The 24,222-nt window shown below is 46.1% G+C and overlaps 2 protein-coding genes across 2 annotated transcripts; one reads left to right on the forward strand and one right to left on the reverse strand.

Moving 5' to 3' along the window:
* Nucleotides 1–5,549: 5,549 nt before the first annotated feature.
* LOC112400897 (pancreatic trypsin inhibitor-like) lies at nt 5,550–8,531 on the reverse strand. Its single transcript, XM_024746881.1, has 2 exons — nt 8,279–8,531; nt 5,550–5,710 (listed from the first exon to the last, which is right to left on the reverse strand). The coding sequence occupies exons 1-2, from the start codon at nt 8,370–8,372 to the stop codon at nt 5,550–5,552; spliced, it is 255 nt and encodes an 84-aa protein (XP_024602649.1). The 5' UTR covers nt 8,373–8,531.
* A 3,522-nt stretch (nt 8,532–12,053) lies between these two features.
* Nucleotides 12,054–16,182, forward strand: LOC112400842 (pancreatic trypsin inhibitor-like). Its single transcript, XM_024746801.1, has 4 exons — nt 12,054–12,147; nt 14,441–14,448; nt 15,832–16,033; nt 16,148–16,182. The coding sequence occupies exons 1-4, from the start codon at nt 12,054–12,056 to the stop codon at nt 16,180–16,182; spliced, it is 339 nt and encodes a 112-aa protein (XP_024602569.1).
* Nucleotides 16,183–24,222: the final 8,040 nt, after the last annotated feature.

The following is a 24,222-nucleotide window of genomic DNA, read 5'->3' on the forward strand; positions in this document are numbered from 1 at the left end:
ATGCAGCAGTCACTCAATACAGGGGGATGCTTGGATATTTTGGTGGTTTGTATAATTTACCTCTTTTTGTGTGTGTTCAAACATCATTACCGAATGTCCTATTTTTGTCTTGATCCATCATGCACACAGAATGACCTTGTCTGATGTTGAAGGTTTCTGAAATATTTCTGTTGAGGAGGAGAACATAAGGTGCACTGTGATGTCAGGTCAGGTCTTGGAACTCAGAGGCTGCATTTCTCTTTCTCTATCAATCTCATAAAGTTGTGATGACAGTTAAAAAGATATGATATTTGTTAAATGCTTTGTACAAGTATTGGCAGAATAAACTTTTAGTGAATGTGTAATCAGATAACGGTAAGAGTACTACTATAAATATATGTTATTTAATAATTATTAATTTATAACAGTGAATGGGAAAATGACTTGGTATTCATGAAAAGAGATTGGCTTCAGTAACTCACTATGTTGCTGTGTGATCTTGGGCAAGTCACTTCACCTCTCTGAGCCACAGATTCTTTCTTTGTAAAAGAGGATGATGGTATGTGCCTTAAGAAATCCCCAGGTTTGGACCCTTTTGAGGACCATGTTGATTAGGCTGCTAAAGTTCTCTGCACACCACTTACAAAAGCAAATTTTCTAGAAGCACATAGAGGTTTAGTTTCCTTGGTTCCTGACTGCTTTTTAAATGTGCTGTCGACTGTAGTAAAGGAACAAATAGCATTGATTGCTGAAATGTCGCCTTTTAGAAGTCCGCCCTCATGAAGTTCTCCCAGTGCCAGAGGACAGCCACAGTCTCTCTTCCAAATAGGTCTCCTTCTTCGTCAGAGGTAACCAAAAACCCTCTTGCTTCAGTGATTGACCTTACCCCGGTCCTGCCCTTTTCCCACCCCACCTTGCCTTTATTTTACCCCCTGATCAAAGAGGCTAAGTGTTAACTGTCATATAGCTCACTATTGTTCTTATTACAAGGACTTTGACGTTGCAGGGAGACAGAATATATGTCTGTTGCCTCCACTGCTTCCTCAGGAACCTCACGACATGGGCGGCACGGGTCTCACGCAGTACCTGATGACACGGGGCTCTGGGAGATTTCTGGCCCCAGGTCACAGAGTGAGGAAAAGGGAGAGGTGGGATGCAAACTGAGGTCCTCCAATCCCAAAACCACTGGTGGAGAGACCAGAGTTGGGGGTGGTTTGCAGGGGATCATTGAGAAGTGCTGTTACCGGGCATTTGGGCCCAGCTGGCAGAAGCAGGAAGCCTGCTTATGTGGGGAGACAATAATTACACAATAAGGAAAAAGTCTTATACCTGTCAACGTTTCCAACCACAGACCACTAGAAACAGTCCACTTACAAACTGAGCAAGTTGGGTTTATTACTCACTGCAGCAATGGACAATGAATGATACGGCATCTCATTAAGAGGATGTTGAAGGACTTACAGGATGTGGGTCTCCCTGAGGTTATTTGCAGGAGAGTTTCAGGAAGCTGGCTCTGCTCAGGATGGACGCTGTCAGGAAGTGGGGCAGTTCTAGGATCAGGTGTCTGCATCTTATTCTGAAGTGAACTTTCAGCTGAGAACTGAAGAGGTACAACCAACGGACTTTGCTATGAGACTGCTCACAGGGGGTGAGAGAAAGGTAGAATGAAGGACAGCACTCAGCCTTCTCGGGGAAGATAGGGGAAGCAAGTCTTTAGAAGGAAGGATAATAAATTCAGTTTGGTCAATGTTGAGTCCATGGTGCTTCTAGAACACTTAGGCAAAGAAGTTGAGTAGACGTTGATTCATTCATTCCCTTGTTCACCAAATGTTTATTAGGGATAAAATATGTGATGACTGAAACCTTTGATCAGACTCCATGGCTTCAAACTCTGGCTCTGCCAATTTACTAGCAGTGTGGCCTATTCAATTTGCTAGCATTATGTTTATTAGGGATAAAATATGTGATGACTGAAACCTTTGATCAGACTCCATGGCTTCAAACTCTGGCTCTGCCAATTTACTAGCAGTGTGGCCTATTCAATTTGCTAGCATTATACATTTGTGAGCACATATAGATCTTGAATTGTGTCCATAGAGAGGGAGTCATCCTTCCATTTACATAGAAGGAAACTGAGGCTCAGAGAAGGTGGAAGTATTGCTAGTACCTCAGAGGGTGAAAGTAGCAACGTGAGTTCCCTGTCCTGATGTGCTGGTAAAAGTCACTGAGTCGATGAGAATGTCTAAGTAACTCTGAGAGAGGTAGAATTAATAATATAAAACACCCTTTACCACTTATTGACAACCTACTATGTGCCAAGCCCTGCACATACATCCTAATCTCTCAATATTGCAATAATTTTAATAAGTTTTGCTTCTGTTTTAGAGTGATACAAGCTGAAGCTCAGAGGTTTCAGCCCTTCTCCAAGGTCACATAACCAACACTGGCAGGGGCTGATATTCAAGCTTATCACTCTCTGTCTCCCATGATTTTCCTTGAAAGACGTTGGAGATCTGTGCGTTCAAAAGCCCCGGAGGTTCACCAGAAGATACTCAAAGTTCTTCAAATGGAAACCTCTGCTTTTCATTATTATTTTTTTGTGTGTGCTGAGACCAAGTGGAAACCAATTTTGGTAAAGAATTTTGTTCGCATTTATGCCATGAGGGCCTTACCTGTGAGTTAGAGGAGGAGGATGGCTGAGAAAAGGCCACTGGACAGAAAAACGCGGAACTTGGTGGTGACTCTGGTAAAGGCAGCAGATCTCGCTGGTTATGAGCAACAGAAACTGACTCTGGCTATTGGAAGCAGAGAAGGAATTTGTGACGACGGTGTGGGGATGTAGTGGGCATCCATTCTCCCTTCCTGATTGTACCCTTAAGTGAGATCCTTTTGGACTCTTCTGTTGACACCCATAGCACTAATTGATTTAGTTCAGCCCACGGACTGAGGGGAGTGCTAAAAGATCTCAGCTTGGAAAGGATGGTAAGCAAGGAAGAACTAAGGTCTTCCCAGGCCACCTCTGAATGACCTCCATTTTTAGGTCTTTTGGGATTCATCGATCAAGATTAAATTCCAGGGAGAGCATCTGATTGGCCACTCTTGGTCTGGGGGTAAGGCAGGCACTTTGATTGACAGGCGGCCCAATCCCACCAGTCCTGGGTGGAGGAAGAGTCATTCCTCAAGCAAAATCAGGCTACTGTATCAGGAAAAGGACAAAGAGACGCTAGGTGACAAAGCGACAAAAGAGCCCATATACTCAGAGAGAGAAGTTTCCTTGGAGAGAAGGGAGTTTGAATGGGTTCAACAGTCCAAGCGGAGAAAGCTCCATTGTGTGGTGAAAGGCATCCTGTTTGCTCCTGGGAATTTCTCAGGTCTTCAATGTCACTTGTTTACAGTTACCTTAAGGTGGGCATGTCTACAACTGACTCATGGAACCTCCTCTTTTAACCTTTCCTTCTTCTGTTTTCTATTTCCCCTCTTCCTTTTCTTGATAAAAATGATTTTACTCTCATGAAGTCACGTCTGCAATCTTTGATGCCTCATCTATGTTAATATCAGATACATTTGCCTGTGTGTTGTTTGTGTGTTTGTGTATTTGTAATATTGAAATAACTGGGGCCACATGACTAACAGTTTTTGTCAAGTGTCTTCTTTCTATTTTCTGCTGTTTTTGCTTCAGCAGGTCATTTCCCCTTAGCTGAATTTCAGTTGCTTCATCTGTGAAATAGGAATAATAACACTTCATAAGACTGTTAAATAAGAAAAAGCTACCTTTTACTGAACACTTACGGTGAGCCCACCCCAGAGGTCACAATTTTGAATTCCTTCCACGTCAGGTGAGTGATGTGGATGGAAGTAGGTGAAATGGGGGTGAGGAAGGGGGAACAATAAGGCATGGTGAGGATTATGGAAACTGGAGAGACTGCTCCCCTCATGAGAAGAGAGCAGCTCTACTTAGCTTAGTTCGTGGTTTTCAAAGTGTGGTCCCTTGAGCGGCACCAACAGCAAACCCAGAAACCTGTTTGATGCAGAAACTCAGGTCCCGCCCCTGTCCTACTGACCAAAACTCTGTGGGTGGAGATCTCAAATCTGTGTCTGAACGCCTGGCTAAGTGATTCTGATTTTCACTCAAGTTTGAGAGCCACAGCTCTTGTTAAATTGCAGGACTGTGTTGCCAAATCATTTACCTTCCCAACAGTGCCAGAAATTCACTTTTATACGAAATCTCCCACTGTTAAATCTTGGCAAATGTTTCAAAATTATAAAATGTACTGTGTGGGCTAAAAATGCTCATATTCTAGCCAGATTGCAAGCTCTGGTTTATGCTTTTCTTTTTAATCCTTAAAATAATCCTAAAAAACCCAGTACTCATGGCACCTCTTTTAAAGAGGAAGACTAAGGGACTCCCCTGGCGGTCCAGTGGTTAAGTCTCTGAGCTTCCAATGCAGGGGGTGCGGGTTTGATCCCTGATTGGGGAACTGTATCCCATGTGATGCGCGGCACGGCCCAATAAATAAATTTCAAAATATTAAAACAAGGAAGGAGGAAGACTGTGTAGCTCCAAAGAGTGAGGTGCTGTTATATCACGTAGCCAGAAATTGGCCACTCATGTCTTGGATATGAATGTACCTCTCACAGGGCACAGCATCACAAACAGATAAACATCTTCTGCCTGCCCCGGGTGCATTCCATCCACTTCAAGAAGCGGCCCTAGATAGCATGGAATTCAAGATTCTCATTTTTCAGAGGGAAAAACTGAGGACTGGAAGCAGAGATATGACTGGGGTCCCACAGTGTTGGGATCCGTGGTCTTTATCCAGAATAAACCCCTGTGATGTTCCCACCTTGTGATTTCTCTGAAGATGCCCCCAAGGGTCTGAAAGGTTTGAAACTAGAGACTCAGTCACTTGAGCAGGGAGGTGGGAGGTGGAGGGTCGACAGGCCCCTTGGGGGCTTCTGGGTCTGGGGGCCTCTATCCTGGACCAGAGGGAGGAGGACACTGGGAGAGAAAGACAGACACGTGAGAGAGGAGGGGGGAGAAAAGAGGAGTCTCTGCTGTTGGGAGGAGTCTCTGCTGTTCCCTGGTCTCAGATGGACAGACTGAGGCAGGAAGAGGGGCAGGACACACTTGGACACCATCCATCTTGACAGATCCTCGACTCTCCCAGAAATGAGCAACCGCAATCCTCCCAGGACCAGAATGGCCAGCAAGAAGGAAGTGAGTTTCCAAGCCTAGGTGGGGAGCTCAGGAGCTCTGCAGACCTGCTCTGTAGGGTAGCTGACTCAGTGTTCCCATCTGAAAAAGGGGAGCATGTGAGGAAGCTCAGATTCTCATGACGGGGCTTCTAGGGGTGACCTTCTGACAAGCTGGCCCGTGGAGGATGTGCTCTGTGTGTGGTTTCACAGGACACTGAGCCACTTGTCCTGGGAGGCAGCGAGGAGGAAAGACACTGTGCAGCTGTGAATGGTGGGTGGTCCCCTGAGCTCCACCTCTTTCCCCAGCCCTTCCCCTCACACCCTGCCCTGCCGCCTTTCTTACTCCTGGATTCCCGCGAGACCACCGCAGGTCTTCACGCAGTCCTTGCAGCCAGGAAGTTGGTCTTCTTCCCTCGGCAGCCGCCGTGTATAAAGATGTCGCACTGCCCGGACTTGGCGTTGTAGAAGTACCTGACCTTCCGGGCCCTGCAGACACCCGTGTACTGAGGCTCCAGGCAGAAGGCAGGCTGAGAACCTGCTGAGATGGGAGGGCCTCTGAGTCAGTTAGGAGGATTGGCATCACAGGTCAGTCTACAAGGTCACAGCTGAAACCACCGGTTTGTTTGCGATAGAGAATGTTAGGGTTCTGGGGGCTGGTCAAATTGAAAAGGCCATTTGCCAACCTGCTTTCTGAGACATTATTATTAATGATGCTAGGCGTGACCATGATATGGTAATCATGGAAAAGTTTATATCTCCTTCATGAAGTATTTAAGATTAACTGGTATGATGCCCTTGATTAGCTTTAAAAAACTCTAACCAAAAAAAAAAAAAAAAAAAAAAAAAGGAGAACACAGGTAAAAATATTCTCCATATATCAATAATTATTGGAGCTGGTACCTGGGTTTTATAATACTATTGTCTGCACTTATGTGTATGGTAAAATGTTTCCACCATTAATAAAAATGTGAAGACATCATGCTGTAATGGAAAAAGGCATGAAGAAAACATACCAGTGTGTTCTCTTTTGTTACGGCACAGGGACTCTCTAAATTGAATATGGATGCTATATTGATACTGTGACTTATAATAAGTAATATATATATATATTTGTTCTTTGTAATATCCTGGCACAGAGATCTTACAAACCTTGCTATTTCCTAAGTGCTGAAAGCAATAAAAGTGTCTTTCGTTATGTGAACTAGGTGACTTTTGGGAAGACCCTAATGGTCCCACGTCTTTCTGATTAATTTTAATCCTAGAGGAGTAATTTTTTGACACCTAAATATTTTTTCTTGCCCAAAGGAAGTAGATAGAGAAGTTTTTTCAGATTAACACATCTTGGCGGAAAATGGACAAAGTTGGCCATGAAATGTGAGTAAACTCTTTAAATGCATGACTGGTAAGCTGTTCAAACAACCCATGTAATATGTATCCCCTTTCAGGTGAGGAAACTGCAAATGACTTGTCCCAGGACACACAGCATGTGGGTGATAGGGTCAGGACAACGTACTATCATGTCACAACCCATTTGATATACTACCTGATTCTGCCAGGAATTCTGAAAATACAGGTAACTTGGTAAGTGTTTTCTGGGTGCAGTGTCCCACGTTCATTACTCCCCCATCCCCAAGCCTCTCCTGAGCCCCAAAATTACAGGGAAGAGGGAGCCTGGGTTTTTCCCTGACACCAAGTATGTGGTGTCTCCACCATCATTAACCAATTCCCCAATAACCAGTAGCCATCCCACAAGTCAATTTAGTTCTTTTTTTTTTTTTTAATATGTGTGTATGTATGTATGTATTTGGCTGTGGCAAGTCTTAGTTGGAGCTCACGGGATCTTCGTGGCCATGTGTGGGATCTTAGTTGCCCGGTGTGGGATGTTTGTTGCCACGTGCAAGGTCTTGGTTGAGGCATTTGGGATCTTTGTGGAGGCATGCGGAATCTTTGTTGCAGCTTGCTGGATCTTCGTTACGCACGCGGGATCTTTGTTGCGGCAGGCAAAATCTTTAGTTGCGATATGGGGAACTTTAGGTGGGGCATGGGAACTCTTATTTCTGGCGTGTAGGATCTGATTCCATGACGAAGGATCGAACCCAGGAGCCCTGCGTTGGAAGGGGGGAGTGTTACCCGGTGGACCAGGGAAGTCCCTCAATTCACTTCTGATACTAAATCCATGGAGTTAGTGCAGATCCCGCAGGTTGAGGGCTCAAGACTGTCGTCACTTCAAATGCGAGCCATGTGGTCCGGAGTCACTCATGCTTGTGACCGACTGGCTAAAAATCGGAGGCTCCATGACCCCACCTCCATGTTCACTAACCAATAGAAGTGAAGACAGAACTCAGGAAAACCCTTTACTTACCGTTCCCAGGTTATCATAAAGGGTAAAGCGCAGGGACAGCGAAATGGAGGAGATGCGCAGGGCAAAGGGGGAGTAGAGGTGTGTGGAGGCCCCGTGCCCTAGTGGAGCGCAACCCCTCACAGCACCTCCATGTGCTCACCACCCCGAAAGCTCTCTTAACCCCAATATTTATGGATTTTTATTGAGGTGTCAATAATAGGCATATTGATTGAATCATCGGTCATTGGTGATTGATCTCCATCTCAATACCCTCCCCTCTCCCCAGAGGTGCTGGGATGCGGGCTGTTGAAAGTTCTAACCTCTAAACACATGTCTGAGTGTTTTTGAAGGCCAGACTGAAGGTCTCTCGGATCGCCTTCCTTGACTCATCTTGTGACCTATGAAAGAGAGTAAATCCAAGCGTTTCAGGAGGTCTGTTCCAGGATCAGGGCAAGGATCAAATATTGATCTTTTTATCACACTACATAGAGGTTCAGGGACACAGCACTGACCAGGAATAGAGAGTGTCAGAGATGGGGGTCCCTGATCCAGTAAATTTGGTGGGATATATATATTTTTAATTTTAATTTTAATTTTTTTCCTATTGAGAGTCATGAAATGTCCCCGGAGTTAAAACTGCCCAACTTCCCAGGAGAAATCCAGAGAGGCTGTCAGCACCCACCCCAACCCTGCTCCCCAGCCTCTCCATGGACTCCCCTCATCCCTCCCCAGCCTGTGGAGGAGAGGTGAGCCGGAACTTACCTCTGGCATGGCTCTTGTGTTTACCCCCCGGGGTGCCGGCCACCAGGGTGCCCAGGAGGACGAGGAGGGCGATGGAGAGGCAGAGCCGGCTCATGTTCGTGGCCTTGCAGGAGGGCTTCTGAGGAAAGCTGGGGGCTGACAGAGCTTTTCATATCCCAGCTGAGGGGTGGGACAGGCAGTGAGGAGGGGAGTGAGGAAAGGGTGGAGCTGGGCTGGGTCCTGTTTATTGTGTAATCTCCCCACCTAACCTGCTTCTGCCTGCTGGGGCCAAATGCCCAGTAAGAGCGCTTCTCAGACTTGACTCTGCCTGTGGGTCTCGTGGAAACACAGACTGTGATTCCACAGGTGGAATTTTGTCCAATATGTTGACTCAGGGAGCGTCCCAGCACCTAGAGCAGTGCATGGCAGGTGATGGACGGTCAGTGGGTGGATGAGAGCAAATCAAAGGACAGATAAGTGATCAGAAGTATGTTCGCTCAGGTCCTTCTTTTCAGCTCCTGCAGGTGTCATCCCATCTCAGCATCAGTACCAGTCACCCGCACCCCTACCACTACCTAACTCAGAAGAAAGGTGTGACGCAGGACACCATCCTGTAGCCACTGCCACAGCTTCTCAACTGGATGGACCCGTGCTGTTTACTTGGCACTGTGGTGCAGGCTGAAGCTGAACTGGAAGAAGGCGTGTCCTCTGGGGAAGCAACCGTGTTTTCTGGGTAGAAAAAGGAGTAAGGGGTGTGGGCAGAGGGGAAGCAGGGAGCTGAACATGTCTCCACAGCATGACCTCCCACCGCCCCTCACCTGGTTTCAGAAACAGGAGAGCTGCCTGCCTGCGTGGACCTCAGGGGAGCTTGGAAGATCGCCTGCAAGAGCCCCCCTCCTGCTGTCTCTCCGCCAGTGGTTTTGGCATTCTTGGACCTCAGTTTGGGTACCAGCTCTGTCTTTTCCTAACTTTGTGCCAGGGGACTTAAACCTCCCAGAGCCCCAGTGTCATCAGGTGTCACCTGAGATCCGTGCTGCCCACATCGCAGGGTTGCTGTGGAAGCAGTGGAGGCAACAGACATAAATTCCTTCTCCCTGCAAAGTCAAAGTCCTTGTAATGAAAATAATAGTGAGTAATGACAGCAGAAAAAACTTAGCTTCTGCTATGTGTCAGGCATTACCCTAAGCACTTGACACATATTAACTCATCTAATCCTCAAAAATCCTGAAAGAGGGCAGAGCAACTGTTGGTATTTCCTCATGTTACAGAGGAGGAACCTGAGGTAACGAGAAATAAAGCACTTTGCCTAAAGTCGTAGAGTGTAGAGAGGGGAATCTGGTTCAGTTGAACTAGTTGGGTTTATTACTCGCTGCAGCAAGGAACGGGAATCACCTTGGAAAACAATATGATGTCTCATTAAAAGAATGTTAGAAAGAGCTTATAGGATGTGGGCTTGTGTTAGGTGATTTGGGGGTGTTTCAGGAATCTGGCTCTGCTCTGGATGGATGCTGTCAGGAAGTGGGGTGGCTCTCTGAATGGGTATCTTTTTTTTTTTTTTTTGTGGTACGTGGGACTCTCACTGCTGTGACCTCTCCCATCGTGGAGCACAGGCTCCGGACGCACAGGCTTAGCGACCATGGCTCACGGGCCCAGCCGCTCTGCGGCACGCGGGATCCTCCCGGACCGGGGCACGAACCCGCATTCCCTGCATCGGCAGGTGGACTCTCAACCACTGCGCCAACAGGGAAGCCCTGAATGGGTATCTTTATCTTAACTCTAAGAAGGGAAGACTAGATAGAAGTTAGAGCTGTACTTGGTAAAGACGTAGCAGTTGCTCAGTATAGGGGGATGCTTGGATGTTTTGGTGGTTTGTATAATTTACCTCACTTTGTCAGTGTTCAAACATCATTACTGAATGTCCTATTTTTGTCTTGATCCGGCAGGGACACAGAATGGCCTTGTCTGATGTTGAAGGTTTCTGAAATATTTCTGTTGAGGAGGAGAACATAAGGCGTGCTGTGATGCCAGGTCAGGTCTTGGAACTCAGAGGCTGCATTTCTCTTTCTCTATCAATCTCATAACGTTGTGGTGAGAATTAGAAAGATATATTTGTTAAATGCTTTGTGCATGTATTGGCCAAGTAAGCTTTTAATGAATATCAGATCTGATAACAGTAAGAGTAATACTATAAATATGTAAGTTATTTAATTATTATTAATAATTATTAATTTATAACAGTGTAATGGGGAAATGACTTGGTATTCATGAAAAGAGATTGGCTTCAGTAACTCACTATGTTGCTGTGTGATCTTGGGCAAGTCACTTCACCTCTCTGAGCCACAGATTCTTTCTTTGTAAAATAGGATAATGGTATCTGCCTTAAGAAATCTCCAGGTTTGGACCCTTTTGAGGACCATGTTGATTAGGCTGCTAAAGTTCTTTGCACACCATTTACCAAAGCAAATTGTCTAGAAGCACATAGAGTTTTAGTTTCCTTAGCTCCGGACTACTTTTTAAATGTGTTGTCTACTGTAGAAAAGAAAGGAACAAACAACATTGATGAAGTGTCCCCTTCTAGAAGTCCACCCTCAGGAAGTTCCCCCAGTGCCAGAGGAGAGTCACAGTCTCCTTCCAAATAGGTCTCCTTCTTCGTCAGAGGTAACCGAAAGCCCTCTTGCTTCAGTGATTGACTTTACCCCGGTCCTGCCCTTTTCCCACCCCACGTTGCCATTATTTGACTCCCTGGTCAAAGAAGCTAAGCGTTAACTGTCATATAGCTCACTATTATTCTTATTACAAGGACTGACTTTGCAGGGCAAAGGAATATGTCTGTTGCCTCCACTGCTTCCACAGCAACCTCACGACGTGGGCAGCACGGGTCTCATATGGCACCTGATGAAACCGGGCTCTTGGAGATTTCTGGCCCCAGATCACAAAGTTAGGAAAAGGGAGTTGTGAGATGCAAACTTAGGTCCTCCAATCTCAAAACCACTGGTGGAGAGACCAGAATGGGAAGAGGAATGTTGCAGGCGATCTTCCAAGTTCCCCTGAGATCCACTCAGGCAGGCAGCTCTCCTGTTGGTGAAGCCAGGTGAGCGTCGGTGAGTGGTCATGCTGTGAAGACGTGTTCAGCTCCCTGCTTCCCCTCTGACCACGTCCCTTACATTTTTTCTACCCAGAAAATCAGGATGTGTCCCCCAGATGGAGATATTCTTCACCCAGCTCACCATTCTCATGGACCAGTGCCAGGTAAAGAGCTTGTGTCCATAGAGTTGAGATGCTCTTCAAGGGATGCAGGAAGTGGCCCTGTGTTACACCTGTCTTCTGAGGTAGGTGGGAGTGGAAGGGAGTGAAGGGCATTGATCCCCTGATGTGATGTCCCCTGCAGGAGGCTGAAAATGAGGACCTGAGCTAACACACTGCTGTTCATTTCTGTCCTTTGATTTGCTCTCATCCACCCACTGACTGGCCATCATGTGCCATGCACTGCTCTAGGTGCTGGGATGCTCCGTGAGGAAAAAATCAGACAAATATTCCACTTGTGGAATCACAATCTGTGTTTCAACAAGACCCACAGGCAGAGTCAAGTCTGAGAAGCGCTGTTACTGGGCATTTGGCCCCAGCAGGCAGAGGCAGGAAGCCTGGTTATGTGGGAAGATTTCTAGGAACAGCACTCACCCCAGATCATCTCCTCCTCACTTACCACCTTATCGCCTGTTCCCACCCCTCAGGTGGGGTGTCAGAAGCTGTGTCAGCCCCCTGCTCTCCTCAGAAGCCCTCCTGCAAGGCCACGAAGATGAGTCAGCTCCGCCTCTCTGCAGCCCTTCTCGTCCTCCTGGGCACCCTTTTGGCTGGCACCCCGGGGAGTGAAACCAGCAAACAGGCCCAGGGTAAGTCCTGGCTCACGTCTCCTTTACAGGCTGAGGGGTTGGGGGAATGAGGCGAGTCCATGGGAGGGGCTGGGGAGCAGGGGTGGGGTGGGTGCTGACAGCCTCTCTGGATTTCTCCTGGGAAGTTGGGCAGTTGTAACTCCAGGGACATTTCATGACTCTCAAAAGAAATCATTATGTTTCAGCTTTCAAAAAAAGGAACCCACCGAACCGTACCAAAACAGGGACCCCATCTTTGAGACTCTCTGTTCCTGGTCACTGCCTGTCCCTGAACCTCACTTTAATGTAAAGAAAAGATTCACATTTGATCCTTGTCCTGGTTCCTAAAACAGGCCTCCTGAAAGTCTTGGTATTTACTGTCTTCGTAGGTCAAGAGAGGAGTCAGGGATGGGACCCTAGATAGCTTCTGGATGGGACTGGACTCCGGAAGATCCCACCTGGTGATTAGAGGGTTAGAACCTTCAACCCGCAGCCCCTCTGGGGAGAGGAGAGTGTACTGAGGTAGAGTTCAGTCACCAATGGCCAATGATTCAATCAAATTGCTTACCTCAAACCCTCAATTAAAACCCATAAACACTGGGTTCAGAGGGCTTCAGGGGAGGTGAACACATCAAGGGATTGTGAGGGGGGGTGTTCTGAGAGGGCATGGAGGCTCGGCACCCCCAGCTCCCCCTTTACCCTACACATCTCCTCCATAGAGCTGTCCCTGAGTCTTATCTTTTATAATAACTTGGGACATTGAGTAAAAGGCTTTCCTTAGTTTTGTGAGTGGTTCTAATAAATTATTGAATATGGGAGGTGGGGTCATGGAAGCCCTGAATTTATAATTTATAGCCAGTTGGTCACGTGTATGGGTGACCCCGGGACTTGTGATTGGCACTTGAAGTAGGGGCCGTCCTCAGGGACTGAGCCCTCAACCTTTGGGGTGTGGGCTCCCTCCGCAGATTTAGTGTCAGAAGCGAATTGACTTGTGGGCCGCCCAGTGGGTGTTAGTAGGGACACCACATATTTGCAGTCAGGGAAAAACCCCGGACACACTCTTCTCTATAATGTGTGGCTGGGGTGAGGTCTGGGGACAGGGGACTATTGTATGTGGGTGGGAAAGTGTACTCAGAAGTCCTTACTGGTTATCTGCTTTTCAGAATTCCTGGCAGAATCAGGTACTTTATTAAATGGGTTGTGATATGATAGTATCTTTTCCTGATCCTACCACCCGCATGTCATGTGTCCTGGGACAAGTCTTCTGCAGTTTCCTTACCTGAACAGCGGGACCATGTTACATGAGTTTTTTGAAAGGATAACCAATCTTGAGTATAAAGAGTCTCCCCATTTCATGGTCAGTGATGTCCATTTTCCACCTAAATATCTTAGTTGGAAAGATTGTCTGCCTGCATTTCTTCACCACCCTCCCCAAAAGAAACTTATGTCAAATAATTATCATTTCTTTTTTATGAAATTAATCAGAAAGTTGAGTGACACCTAACTTCTTCCCTTTCTGAGGCAACTACAGGGAGAGCAAGAAATGCAGTACTTTTGTGTTTTTGCAGGTGGGGCCCAGACTTTTTTCCAGGCTGGTACCATATTAGTCAAAACCCTAGACCCTTCCCCTTGCCCCCCAACAGACTACTATTTTATTTTCCTTTTAGGATATACAATGTTAGAGGTTGTCTCATAATTATATAGACATGCCCCATCACCAAATAGACATTTCACTAACAAGAAGGTTACTATTTCCAGTTTCTTCAATGACTATGCACTTGGCATGAGTATGAAATGGGAAATTCATTTCTTAGACAAATATTTATCAAATATTTATGCTTTTTGTTCCTAAAACGCATCATTCTTAGTGTAGGGAAACAGCTGTAAACAAAATATAGTAAAATAATCTGACTTCTAAGAGGGAGACAGACAATAAAGAAAGGGAAAAAGTCCTATGCCAGGTTGAGATGAGTGTTTTGAAGAGAGCGATGGGGATAAAGGAGGCTGTGCTCCTTCTGTAGACTGGTCAGTGAAACCCTCTGTGATAAGGAGGCGTTGAGAAGAGGCTGCAAAAAAAAAAACGTGCCTCCTGTGTTTGAGAAGCAGCCAGGACCAGGGTGGCTGGAGCTGAGTGGCTGAAGGGGAGGGGAGAGGAAGGGGAGGAGGCAGGCCATGGGGGTAAGTCGTGAGGAGCCTTGTAGGACTTTATAAGGATCCAACTTTGATTGTGAGACAGCTGGGGAGTCACTGAGGGATTGGTGTTGGGAGCAATGGGATAGGACTCAGGGTTCTATCAGGGTCTCTGTGGCTGCAGTGCAGAGAGTGGCCTCTAGGGGGCGAAGGGCAGAGACAGAGGCTCATGGGCAGGCTGCTGCTGTGGTCCAGGTGAGCCATGATGGAGTGTGTACCTATGTTGTTCCCTGGGTCCACCCCAGTTCTCTTGAATAATATGAATGACTTGCTCTCTTGAGATTTCTATGGAGGCTTCATCACAAATCATGATTCATTAAATCTTTACCCGTTTGTGATTGATTCAACCTTCAACCCCTCTCCTGCACCTGAGGTGTGGGGACAGAAAAAGGTAGAAGGGTGGGTATGAAAATTCCCATTCCCTAATGAGACAGTTGGTTCCCCTGGCAACCAGTCCCCATTTTTGGTTTAGGTTGGGGCTTTACGAAAGTCAACCCCCTCACATGATAAAAGACTCCTTTTTCATTCTCATCTCTTAGGAAATTCCAACAGTTTTAGGAGCTCTGTGTCAGGAATAGGATGAAGACAAAATTCAAATTTTTATATGTCACAATCTTCCCTCAATATTCCATTATTCCAGCCCGCATGAGTTAATCAATGTAAACACACTGGTGTTTTTTCTTCCATGCCTTTCTCCATCAGATCATGATTCCTTCACACCTTTTTCTTAAATAAATTTATTTATTTATTTTTGGCTGCGTTGGGTCTTTGTTGCTGTGTGGGCTTTCTCTAGTTGCGGTGAGTGGGGGCTACTCTTCTTTGTGGTGTGCGGGCTTCTCATTGCGGTGGCTTCTCTCTTTGTGGAGCATGGGCTCTAGGCACGTGGGTTTCAGTACTTGTGGCACATGGGCTCAGTAGTTGTGGCACGCGGGCTCAGTAGTTGTGGCTCGCGGGATCTAGAACGCAGGCTCAGTAGGTGGTGCACGGGCTTAGCTGCTCCACGGCCTGTGGGAACTTCCTGGACCAGGGATCGAACCCATATCCCCTGCAGTGTCAGGCAGATTCTTAACTACTGTGCCACCAGGGAAGTCCTCAACACTTTCTTTTTAATGGTGGCAACTTTCAACCACACACACAAGTATGAGAATAGTATTATAAAACCCATGGGCCCATTGCCCAGCTCCAATAACTGACCACACATGGAGAATTTTCTTAATATACATCCTCCATTTTTGTTGTTCTTTGAACCTAATCAGTGGCCTCATGCCAACTAATCTATAATATTCATTAAGGGTATGTAATTATTTACAATATTACCCTGTCATTGTCATGCCTAAAAACATTAAAGATAATGTCCTGGAAAGCAGGGCATCAAATAGCCTTTTCACATTTCACATTCTGGCACCCTTACTACTCTCTACGGCAAACAAACTGGTGGTTTCAGTTGTTGACCTTGTAGAGCAAGCGGTGATGACCCTCCTCCTCTCTGACCCAGAGGCCCTCCCATCCCAGCAGCCTGTCTTCTGCCTAGAGCCTCCATACACAGATCCCTGCAAGGTCAAAATCATCAGGTACTTCCTGTACTTCAGGTACTTCCACGACACCAAGTCCTGGTTCTGCGAGACCTTTGTATATGGTGGCCGCAATGCTGAGAACAACAACTTCAAGATGGGGGAGGACTGCGTGAGGACCTGCGGTGGGACCATCGGGCCCTGGGGTAAGACAGGGGACAGGGCATGTGGGAGGGGAAGGGCTGGGGAGAGAGGTGGAGCTCAGGGGGTCCCACACCCCTCACACCCCCACAGTGACTTTTTTCCTCTCTGCCTCCCAGGAGAAGTGGCAGCAATGTCCTTTGAAATGGACTGAGCAAGTCCTCCATGGCCCAGCTTGGCAGAAGGTCACCCCTAGAAGCCCCGTCTTCATAATCTGAGCCTCCTTCCCTTTTCTCAGAAGGGAACGCTGAGTCAGCCACTCTACAGAGCAGGTCTGCAGTGTTCCTGCACATCCCAGCTAGGCTTGGAAAACTCACCTCCTTCTTTTTGTTCATTCCGGTCCTGGGAGGACCTACCAACAAGTTCTAGGATGGTCTAGGACCTATCAGGGTGTACAGTGCCCAGATCTGGGGCTTCAGAGAGGTCAAGCAGCAAGTTTATTTCCTGTTGCAGAGGACCTGTAAACCGCTGCTGAATTCTGAGGAGGACCCACCCAGGGCTGGACTGTGGCTGCTTCGGAAGCAGTTCACCTCCTCCTCTTCCGTCTCATCCCCACCCTCCTCAGCAGAAATCTGCCTCTTTCCTTCCCCCATGATTCAACTTGCTTTAGCTCTGTCTCATCAAGTTGGCTCTAAGCACCATGAGAGCAAGTCTTCTCTTCATCCCTCGCACTTCACACACAGCCTGACACAAAAGAGACAGTCCATAAATATTTGAGGAAGGAAGGAATGAATGCAGGAGCAAAGCTCCTCACGACTGGAGTGACTGTAGAGCCTGGGATCTGAATTCACGATTCTTGTCCTAATTTTCTTCCTCACTGCATCCTCACCTTCATCCTCCACCCCACCATCTCTGCTCTCCTTATGCCTGCAAAAGTAAAATTTGTGGCATCCTGTTCTCAGCATTGGTGGTGGGAGAGGTCTTTCCTCTAAGGAAGCCCCTCTGCCACATTGATGTTGAACATCTGTGGCTTCAAACAGTCTGGCCTTATATTTTTAAAAATTCATATTCTAATTCAACTAACTGGAGTGGGTCCTGTTGTTGCAACTAAGAACCTTAACCCATAGGTTCCATGGAAATGGTGGTCCTTCTCATTCTTCTGCAGAGCAGCCGGTGCCTCCCCGTTTTCTGCCCTCAGACATACAAGGAATAAGAAGCCAGCCCCTTATAGTGGCATCTGTCTCTTAATGGCCACCCCAATATACACCAAAAAATGGTTACAGACACCTCAACAAGATTGCTTTTGTCCTTTACTTCTTGGGCCATGAGAAACTTTGGGGCAGGTTATTTTCCTGGATTCTCAGAAAAGAAAGGAAGGAACATGAGGCTCAATTGTCCACTAGTCCAAGGAAACCCCTTCTCCGTCATCTTGTGTGGGAAGGTGGCTTCCTAATCCAGCTAATGAGGAACAAGCTCACCTTTAATGAGCACATGCCATTTGTCAGGCTCTGTGCTTGTCATTTTCCCAAATCCTCCCCCCTCCTTCCCTCTTTGATAACCATAAGTTTGTTTTCTATGACTGTGAGTCCATTTCTATTTTCATACCACATTTCTTAAACCAGTCGTCTGTTAATGGGCACTTACAGTGCCCACGTCTTGGCTATAGTGAACAGGGCTTCTGTGAACATTGAGGTGGAGGTATCTTTTCAAACTAAAGTTATCTTTTCTCCAGATATATACCCACGAGTGGGCTTGCTGGATCATGCTGTAGTTCTGTTTTTAGTTTTGTAAGCAACCTCCATACTGTTGTCAATGGACAGCGCACTAATTTACATTCACACCATCAGTGTACAAGGGTTCCCTTTTGTCCGCACTCTCTCCAGCATTTATTATTTGTAGACTTCTCAATGGTAGCCTTTTTGACAGGTGTGATATGATACCTCATTGTGGTTTTGATTTTCACTGCTGTACTCTAATATTTAACGATGTTGACATCTCTTTTTGTGCCTCTGGCATCTGTAGGTCTTCTTTGGAGAATTGTCTATTTAGGTCTTCTGCCCATTTTTCGATTGGATTTTCAATATTGAGTTGCATGAATTATTTGTATACTTTGATATTAAGCCCTTGTTCCTTGCATGTTTTGCAAATATTTTCTCTCATTCAGTAGGTTGTCTTGCTGTTCCGTTGATGGTTTCCTTTGTTGGGCAAGAGCTTTTAAGTTTGATGAGGTTCCATTTATTTATATTTGCTTTTATTTCTTTTGGCATGGGAGACTGATCCATAAAAATATTGCTGTGATTTATGTCCAAAAATGGTTTGCCCTTGTTCTTTTCTAGGAGTTTTATGGTGTCATGTCTTATATTTAGGTCTTTAATCCATTTTGAGTTTATTTTTGTACATGGTGTGAGGGAGTGTTCTAATTTCATTGATTTACATGTAGCTGTTCAGCTTTCCCAACACCATTTCCTGAAGACACTGTCTTTTCTCCATTGTATATTCTTGCCTCCTTTGTTGTACATAAATTGACCTTAGGGCATGTGTTTATGTCAGGGCTCTCTATTCTGTTCCATTGGTCTATATATCTGTTTTCTGGCAATATCACACTGTTTTGATTACTATAGCTTTGTAGTATACTCTATGGTCTGCATGGGTGATGACTCAAACTTTGTTTTTTTCCCTCAAGAGTAGTTTGGCAATTCTGGGTCTTTTGTGCGTTCTATATAAATTTTAGGGTTATTTGTGCTAGATCTGTGAAAACTGTCTCGAGTATTTTGATAGGATTTGTCCTTTTAATCCTTGTTTTCCAGTTGTTTTTGTAGTTCTTCTCTGTTCATTTCTTCTTTTGGTTTATCTGTTTGTGGTTTGATGATTTTCTTTCAGTATGCTTGAGTTCCTTTGTTTTTAGTTTTTGTGACTCTACTGTATGTGTTTGATTTGTGGTAACCATGGAGTTCAAGTAGGTTGAACCATAACAATACCTCCTTGCTTTAAACTGAAAGTCATTCAAGTTCAAACACATTGTAAAACATCTACATTTTTACACTCCCATTCTCCACATTTTGTGATTGTGATGCCCTACTTTACATTTTCATGCTGATCCTTTTACCGTTTATTTCTTATCATTGCTTTTGCAATTTTTTGTTTTTTAATCTATGTACAGGTTTATCTAAATGATCTTTAATTCTTCGATATATTTGTCATTTTTATTGTGATTTTCCCTTTCCTATAGATTCTTCTAGCCTCAGTTTTTTTTTTTTTTTTTTTTGTGGTATGCGGGCCTCTCACTGCTGCGGCCTCTCCCGCTGCGGAGCACAGGCTCCGGACGCGCATAGCCTCAGTTTTCATACCACCTCGAGCACTGGTTTGTTCCATTGAACCAGAAGGATTCCCTCTCCCCTCTGGCTCTGCCATTCAAAACTGGTCTAGTCTCCGCTCCCAAGAAACCTGTTGGCCAATTCTGCTGCCTTTGTCCTAAAACAGTCCTACAGACACTGGGAGATGGGAATCAAGGAAGGACCCCTCTCTCCCACCAAGTGTCTTTTAGGTTCTTGGAAAACATTTGCTAAGTTTCCACCACCAGCTTCAGATACTCAAAACTGAATGTTGGGGGAAGCCCTTGTTTGCAGCTCACTAGATTTTATGCTCAGGCTGCTGGAGTTGTTGGCACCCTCACAAGGTGCCCTCTAATATGGTTGGAGGAAAGAATTTAGCTCAAAAAGAGGAGGATGGTCACTAGGATCAGGGCTCCCAGGTCACCCTCCCAACTTGCTTCCCCCAGTTGGGCAAGAGCTGTGGCAATCAGATAGTGTGGACATTTAAACAACTGAATGAGGGTGGCTGAAAGGAGGGGGTAGGAGGTAGGTCGTGGGCAGGAATCCAAGACTCTCTGAGGTATTTCCCAAGACGTACCACAGGTCATTATTAGACCGTCCCAGCTGCAAGGCATTGTGGGAATGACTTATGCATAATCTAGTGGTCCCGAGTCAAAGGGATGTCACAACTTCCTTATTAGAGCAACTTTAACGCTGTTTTCATGCTCCTGGCTCAGGGAAGAAGTGAGCTGGAGGAACCTTAGGACAGCAGAGCCTAACTGCCTCAATACAGATGAGGAAATTGAGGCAGAGAAAACTCAAAAAACAGAGGTAGTGTAATAAACCAGAACACAGATAGAGCTGGTTCTGTTGCCCAATACCTTGTAGTCTTGGGCAAATATCTCAATGTCTCTGACTTTTACATTCCTTAATTATACAATAAGGAAAAAGGCTTATACCTGTCGATGTTTCCAACCACAGACCACTAGAAACTGTCCCCTTCCTAGCTGAGCAAGTTGGGTTTATTACTCACTGCAGCAATGGACAATGAATGATACGGCATCTCATTAAGAGGAAGTTGAAGGACTTACAGGATGTGGGTTTCCCTGAGGTTATTTGCAGGAGAGTTTCAGGAAGCTGGCTCTGCTCAGGATGGACGCTGTCAGGAAGTGGGGCAGTTCTAGGATCAGGTGTCTGCATCTTATTCTGAAGTGAACTTTCAGCTGAGAACTGAGGAGGTACAACCAACGGACTTTGCTATGAGATTGCTCACGGGGGTTGAGAAAAAGGTAGAGTGAAGGACAGCACTCAGCCTTCTGGGGGAAGATAGGGGAAGGAAGTCTTTAGAAGGAAGGACAATAAATTCACTTTGGTCAACGTTGAGTCTATGGTGCTGGCAGAACACATAGGCAAATAGGTTGAGTAGACGTTGATTTGTTCATTCCCTTGTTCACGAAATGTTTATTAGGTATAAAATATGTGATGACTGAAACCTTTGATCAGAGTCCATGGCTTCAAACTCTGGCTCTGCCAGTTTACTAGGTGTGTGACCTAATCAATTTGCTAGTGCTTTACATCTGTGAGTGCAGATATAGAACGGTATCCACAGAGATGGAGTCATCCTTCCATTTATATAGGAGGAACCTGAGGTTCAGAGAAAGTGGGGTTGCTAGTACCTCAGAGGGTGAAAGTAGCAACGTGAGTTCCCTGTCCTGATGTGCTGGTAAAAGTCACTTTGACTGACACCCAATCCCATCAGTCCTGGGTGGAGTCTTCCTCAAGCAAAATCAGGCTACTGTATCAGGAAAAGGACAAAGAGACGCTAGGTGACAAAGCGACAAAATAGCTCCTATCCTCAGAGAGAGAAGTTTCCATGGAGAGAAGGGAGTTCGAATGGGTCCAACAGTCCAAGAGGGAAATGCTCCATTGTATGTTGAAAGGCATAATCCTTGTTCCTGGGAATTTCTCATATCTTCAATGTTCACTTGTTTACAGTCATCTTAGAGTGGGCATGTCTACAGCTGACTCATGTCTCCTCCTATTTTAACCTTTCCTTTTCCCTTTCTATTTCTTTTCTTCCTTTTTTGATAAATATAATTTTACTCTCATGAAGTCGTGTCCACAATCTTTGATGCATCATCTATGTTAATAGCAGATACATTTGCCTGTGTGTCGTTTGTGTATTTGTAACATTGAAATAACCGGGGCCACATGACTTATAGTTTTTGGCAAGTGTCTTCTTTTTGATTTTCTGCTGTTTTAAACTCCAGCAAGTCACTTTCCCTTAGCTGAATTTCAGTTGCTTCAACTGTAAAATAGGAATAATAATACTTAGTTCGGAAGATTGTTAAATAAGAACAAGCTACCTTTTACTGAACACTTACTGTGAGCCCACCCCAGGGGTCACAATTTTGAGTTCCTTCCAGGCCAGGTGATTGAAGTGGATGGAAATATTTGGAGTGGGAGTGGGGCTGGGGGGACAATAAGGCATGGTGGGGATTATGGAAACTGGAGAGAACGCTCCCCTCGTGAGAAGAGAACAGCTCTACTTAGCTTAGTTCATGGTTTTCAAAGTGTGGTCCCTTGAGCGGTACCATCAGCAGCCCCAGAAACCTGTTTGATGCAGAAACTCAGGTCCCGCCCCTGTCCTACTGAAGCAAAACTCTGCGGGTGGAGATCTCAAATCTGTGTCTGAACGCCTGGCTAAGAGAGTCTGATGCTCACTCAAGTTTGAGAGCCACAGCTCTTGTTAAATTGCAGGACTGTGTTGCCAAATCATTTACCTTCCCAACAGTGCCAGAAATTCACTTTTATACGAAATCTCCCACTGTTAAATCTTGGCAAATGTTTCAAAATTATAAAATGTACTCTGTGGGCTAAAAATACTTATATTCTAGCCAGATTGCAAGCTCTGGTTTATGCCTTTCTTTTTAATCCTTAAAATAATCCTAAAAAACCCAGTACTCATGGCACCTCTTTTAAAGAGGAAGACTAAGGGACTCCCCTGGCGGTCCAGTGGTTAAGTCTCTGAGCTTCCAATGCAGGGGGTGCGGGTTTGATCCCTGATTGGGGAACTGTATCCCATGTCATGCGCGGCACGGCCCAATAAATAAATTTCAAAATATTAAAACAAGGAAGGAGGAAGACTATGTAACTCCAAAGAGTGAGGTGCTGTTATATCACGTAGCCAGAAATTGGCCACTCATGTCTTGGATATGAATGTACCTCTCACAGGGCACAGCATCACAAACAGATAAACATCTTCTGCCTGCCCCGGGTGCATTCCATCCATTTCACAAAGGGGCCCTAGATAGCATGGAGTCCAAGATTCTCATTTTTCAGAGGGAAAAACTGAGGATTAGAAGCAGAGATATGACCTGGTGTCCCACAGTGCTGGGATCATACATCTTTATCGAGAATACAACCCCTGTGATGTTCCCGCCTTGCAATTTCTCTGAAGATGCCCCCAGGGGCCGGGAAGGTTTGAAACTAGAGACCTCAGTCACTCATGAGCAGGGAGGTGGGAGGTGGAGGGAGGACAGGCCCATCGGGGGGCCCCTGGGACTGGGGGCCTCTAACCTGGACCAGAGGGAGGAGGACATTGGGAGAGAAAGACAGACACATGAGAGAGGAGGGGGCAGAAAAGAGGAGTCTCTGCTGTTAGGGAGGGTCTGTGCTGATTTGTGGAAGAATGCATGTCTGTAGATGAGTGAGGGGGTGTGCCGCTTGGTGCTACATGTGTGTAACTGGGAGTGAATGTATGGGAATGAGTGAAGAGATTGGGGTGTGTAAGCCCTCACATGTGCACTAGAGTTTCAGCTTACAAAGCAGTAGAGTGCATGGTGCACAGACTCTGAAACTGGATCCCTGGGTTCAGATACTCTCTCTACAAGGTATGACTTTAGGCAAATTATTTCTCGTTACCTCAGGTTCCTCCTCTGTAACATGAGGAAATACCAACAGTTGCTCTGCCCTCTTTCAGGATTTTTGAGGATTAGATGAGTTAATATGTGTCAAGTGCTTAGGGTAATGCCTGACACATAGCAGAAGCTAAGTTTTTTCTGCTGTCATTACTCACTATTATTTTCATTACAAGGACTTTGACTTTGCAGGGAGAAGGAATTTATGTCTGTTGCCTCCACTGCTTCCACAGCAACCCTGCGATGTGGGCAGCACGGATCTCAGGTGACACCTGATGACACTGGGGCTCTGGGAGGTTTAAGTCCCCTGGCACAAAGTTAGGAAAAGACAGAGCTGGTACCCAAACTGAGGTCCAAGAATGCCAAAACCACTGGCGGAGAGACAGCAGGAGGGGGGCTCTTGCAGGCGATCTTCCAAGCTCCCCTGAGGTCCACGCAGGCAGGCAGCTCTCCTGTTTCTGAAACCAGGTGAGGGGCGGTGGGAGGTCATGCTGTGGAGACGTGTTCAGCTCCCTGCTTCCCCTCTGCCCACACCCCTTACTCCTTTTTCTACCCAGAAAAGAGGGTTGCAGCCCCAGGAGGACAGGGTCTTTCCCTAGCTTAGCTTCTGCCTGGACCAATGCCTGGTAAACAGCAACCATATACCCAGTTGAGAAGCTGTGGAAATGGTTGCATGAAGGTTTCCTGTGTCACACCTGTCTTCTGAGGTAGGTAGGGGTAGTCCTTGTGGGGGCCGGACATTGACGCCCAGATGTGATGACACCTGCAGGAGGCTGAGTAGAAGGACCTGAGCTAACGTGCAGCTGTTCACTCATCTGTCCTTTGATTTGCTCTCATCCACCCACTGACCGTCCATCACCTGCCATGCACTGCTCTAGGAGCTGGGACGCTCCCTGAGTCAACATATTGGACAAAATTCCACCTGTGGAATCACAGTCTGTGTTTCCACGAGACCCACAGGCAGAGTCAAGTCTGAGAAACGCTCTTACTGGGCATTTGGCCCCAGCAGGCAGAAGCAGGTTA

The sequence above is a fragment of the Neophocaena asiaeorientalis genome, unplaced genomic scaffold (assembly GCF_003031525.2).
Source record: "Neophocaena asiaeorientalis asiaeorientalis breed wild unplaced genomic scaffold, Neophocaena_asiaeorientalis_V1.1 scaffold132, whole genome shotgun sequence".
Taxonomy (NCBI): Eukaryota; Metazoa; Chordata; class Mammalia; order Artiodactyla; family Phocoenidae; genus Neophocaena; species Neophocaena asiaeorientalis.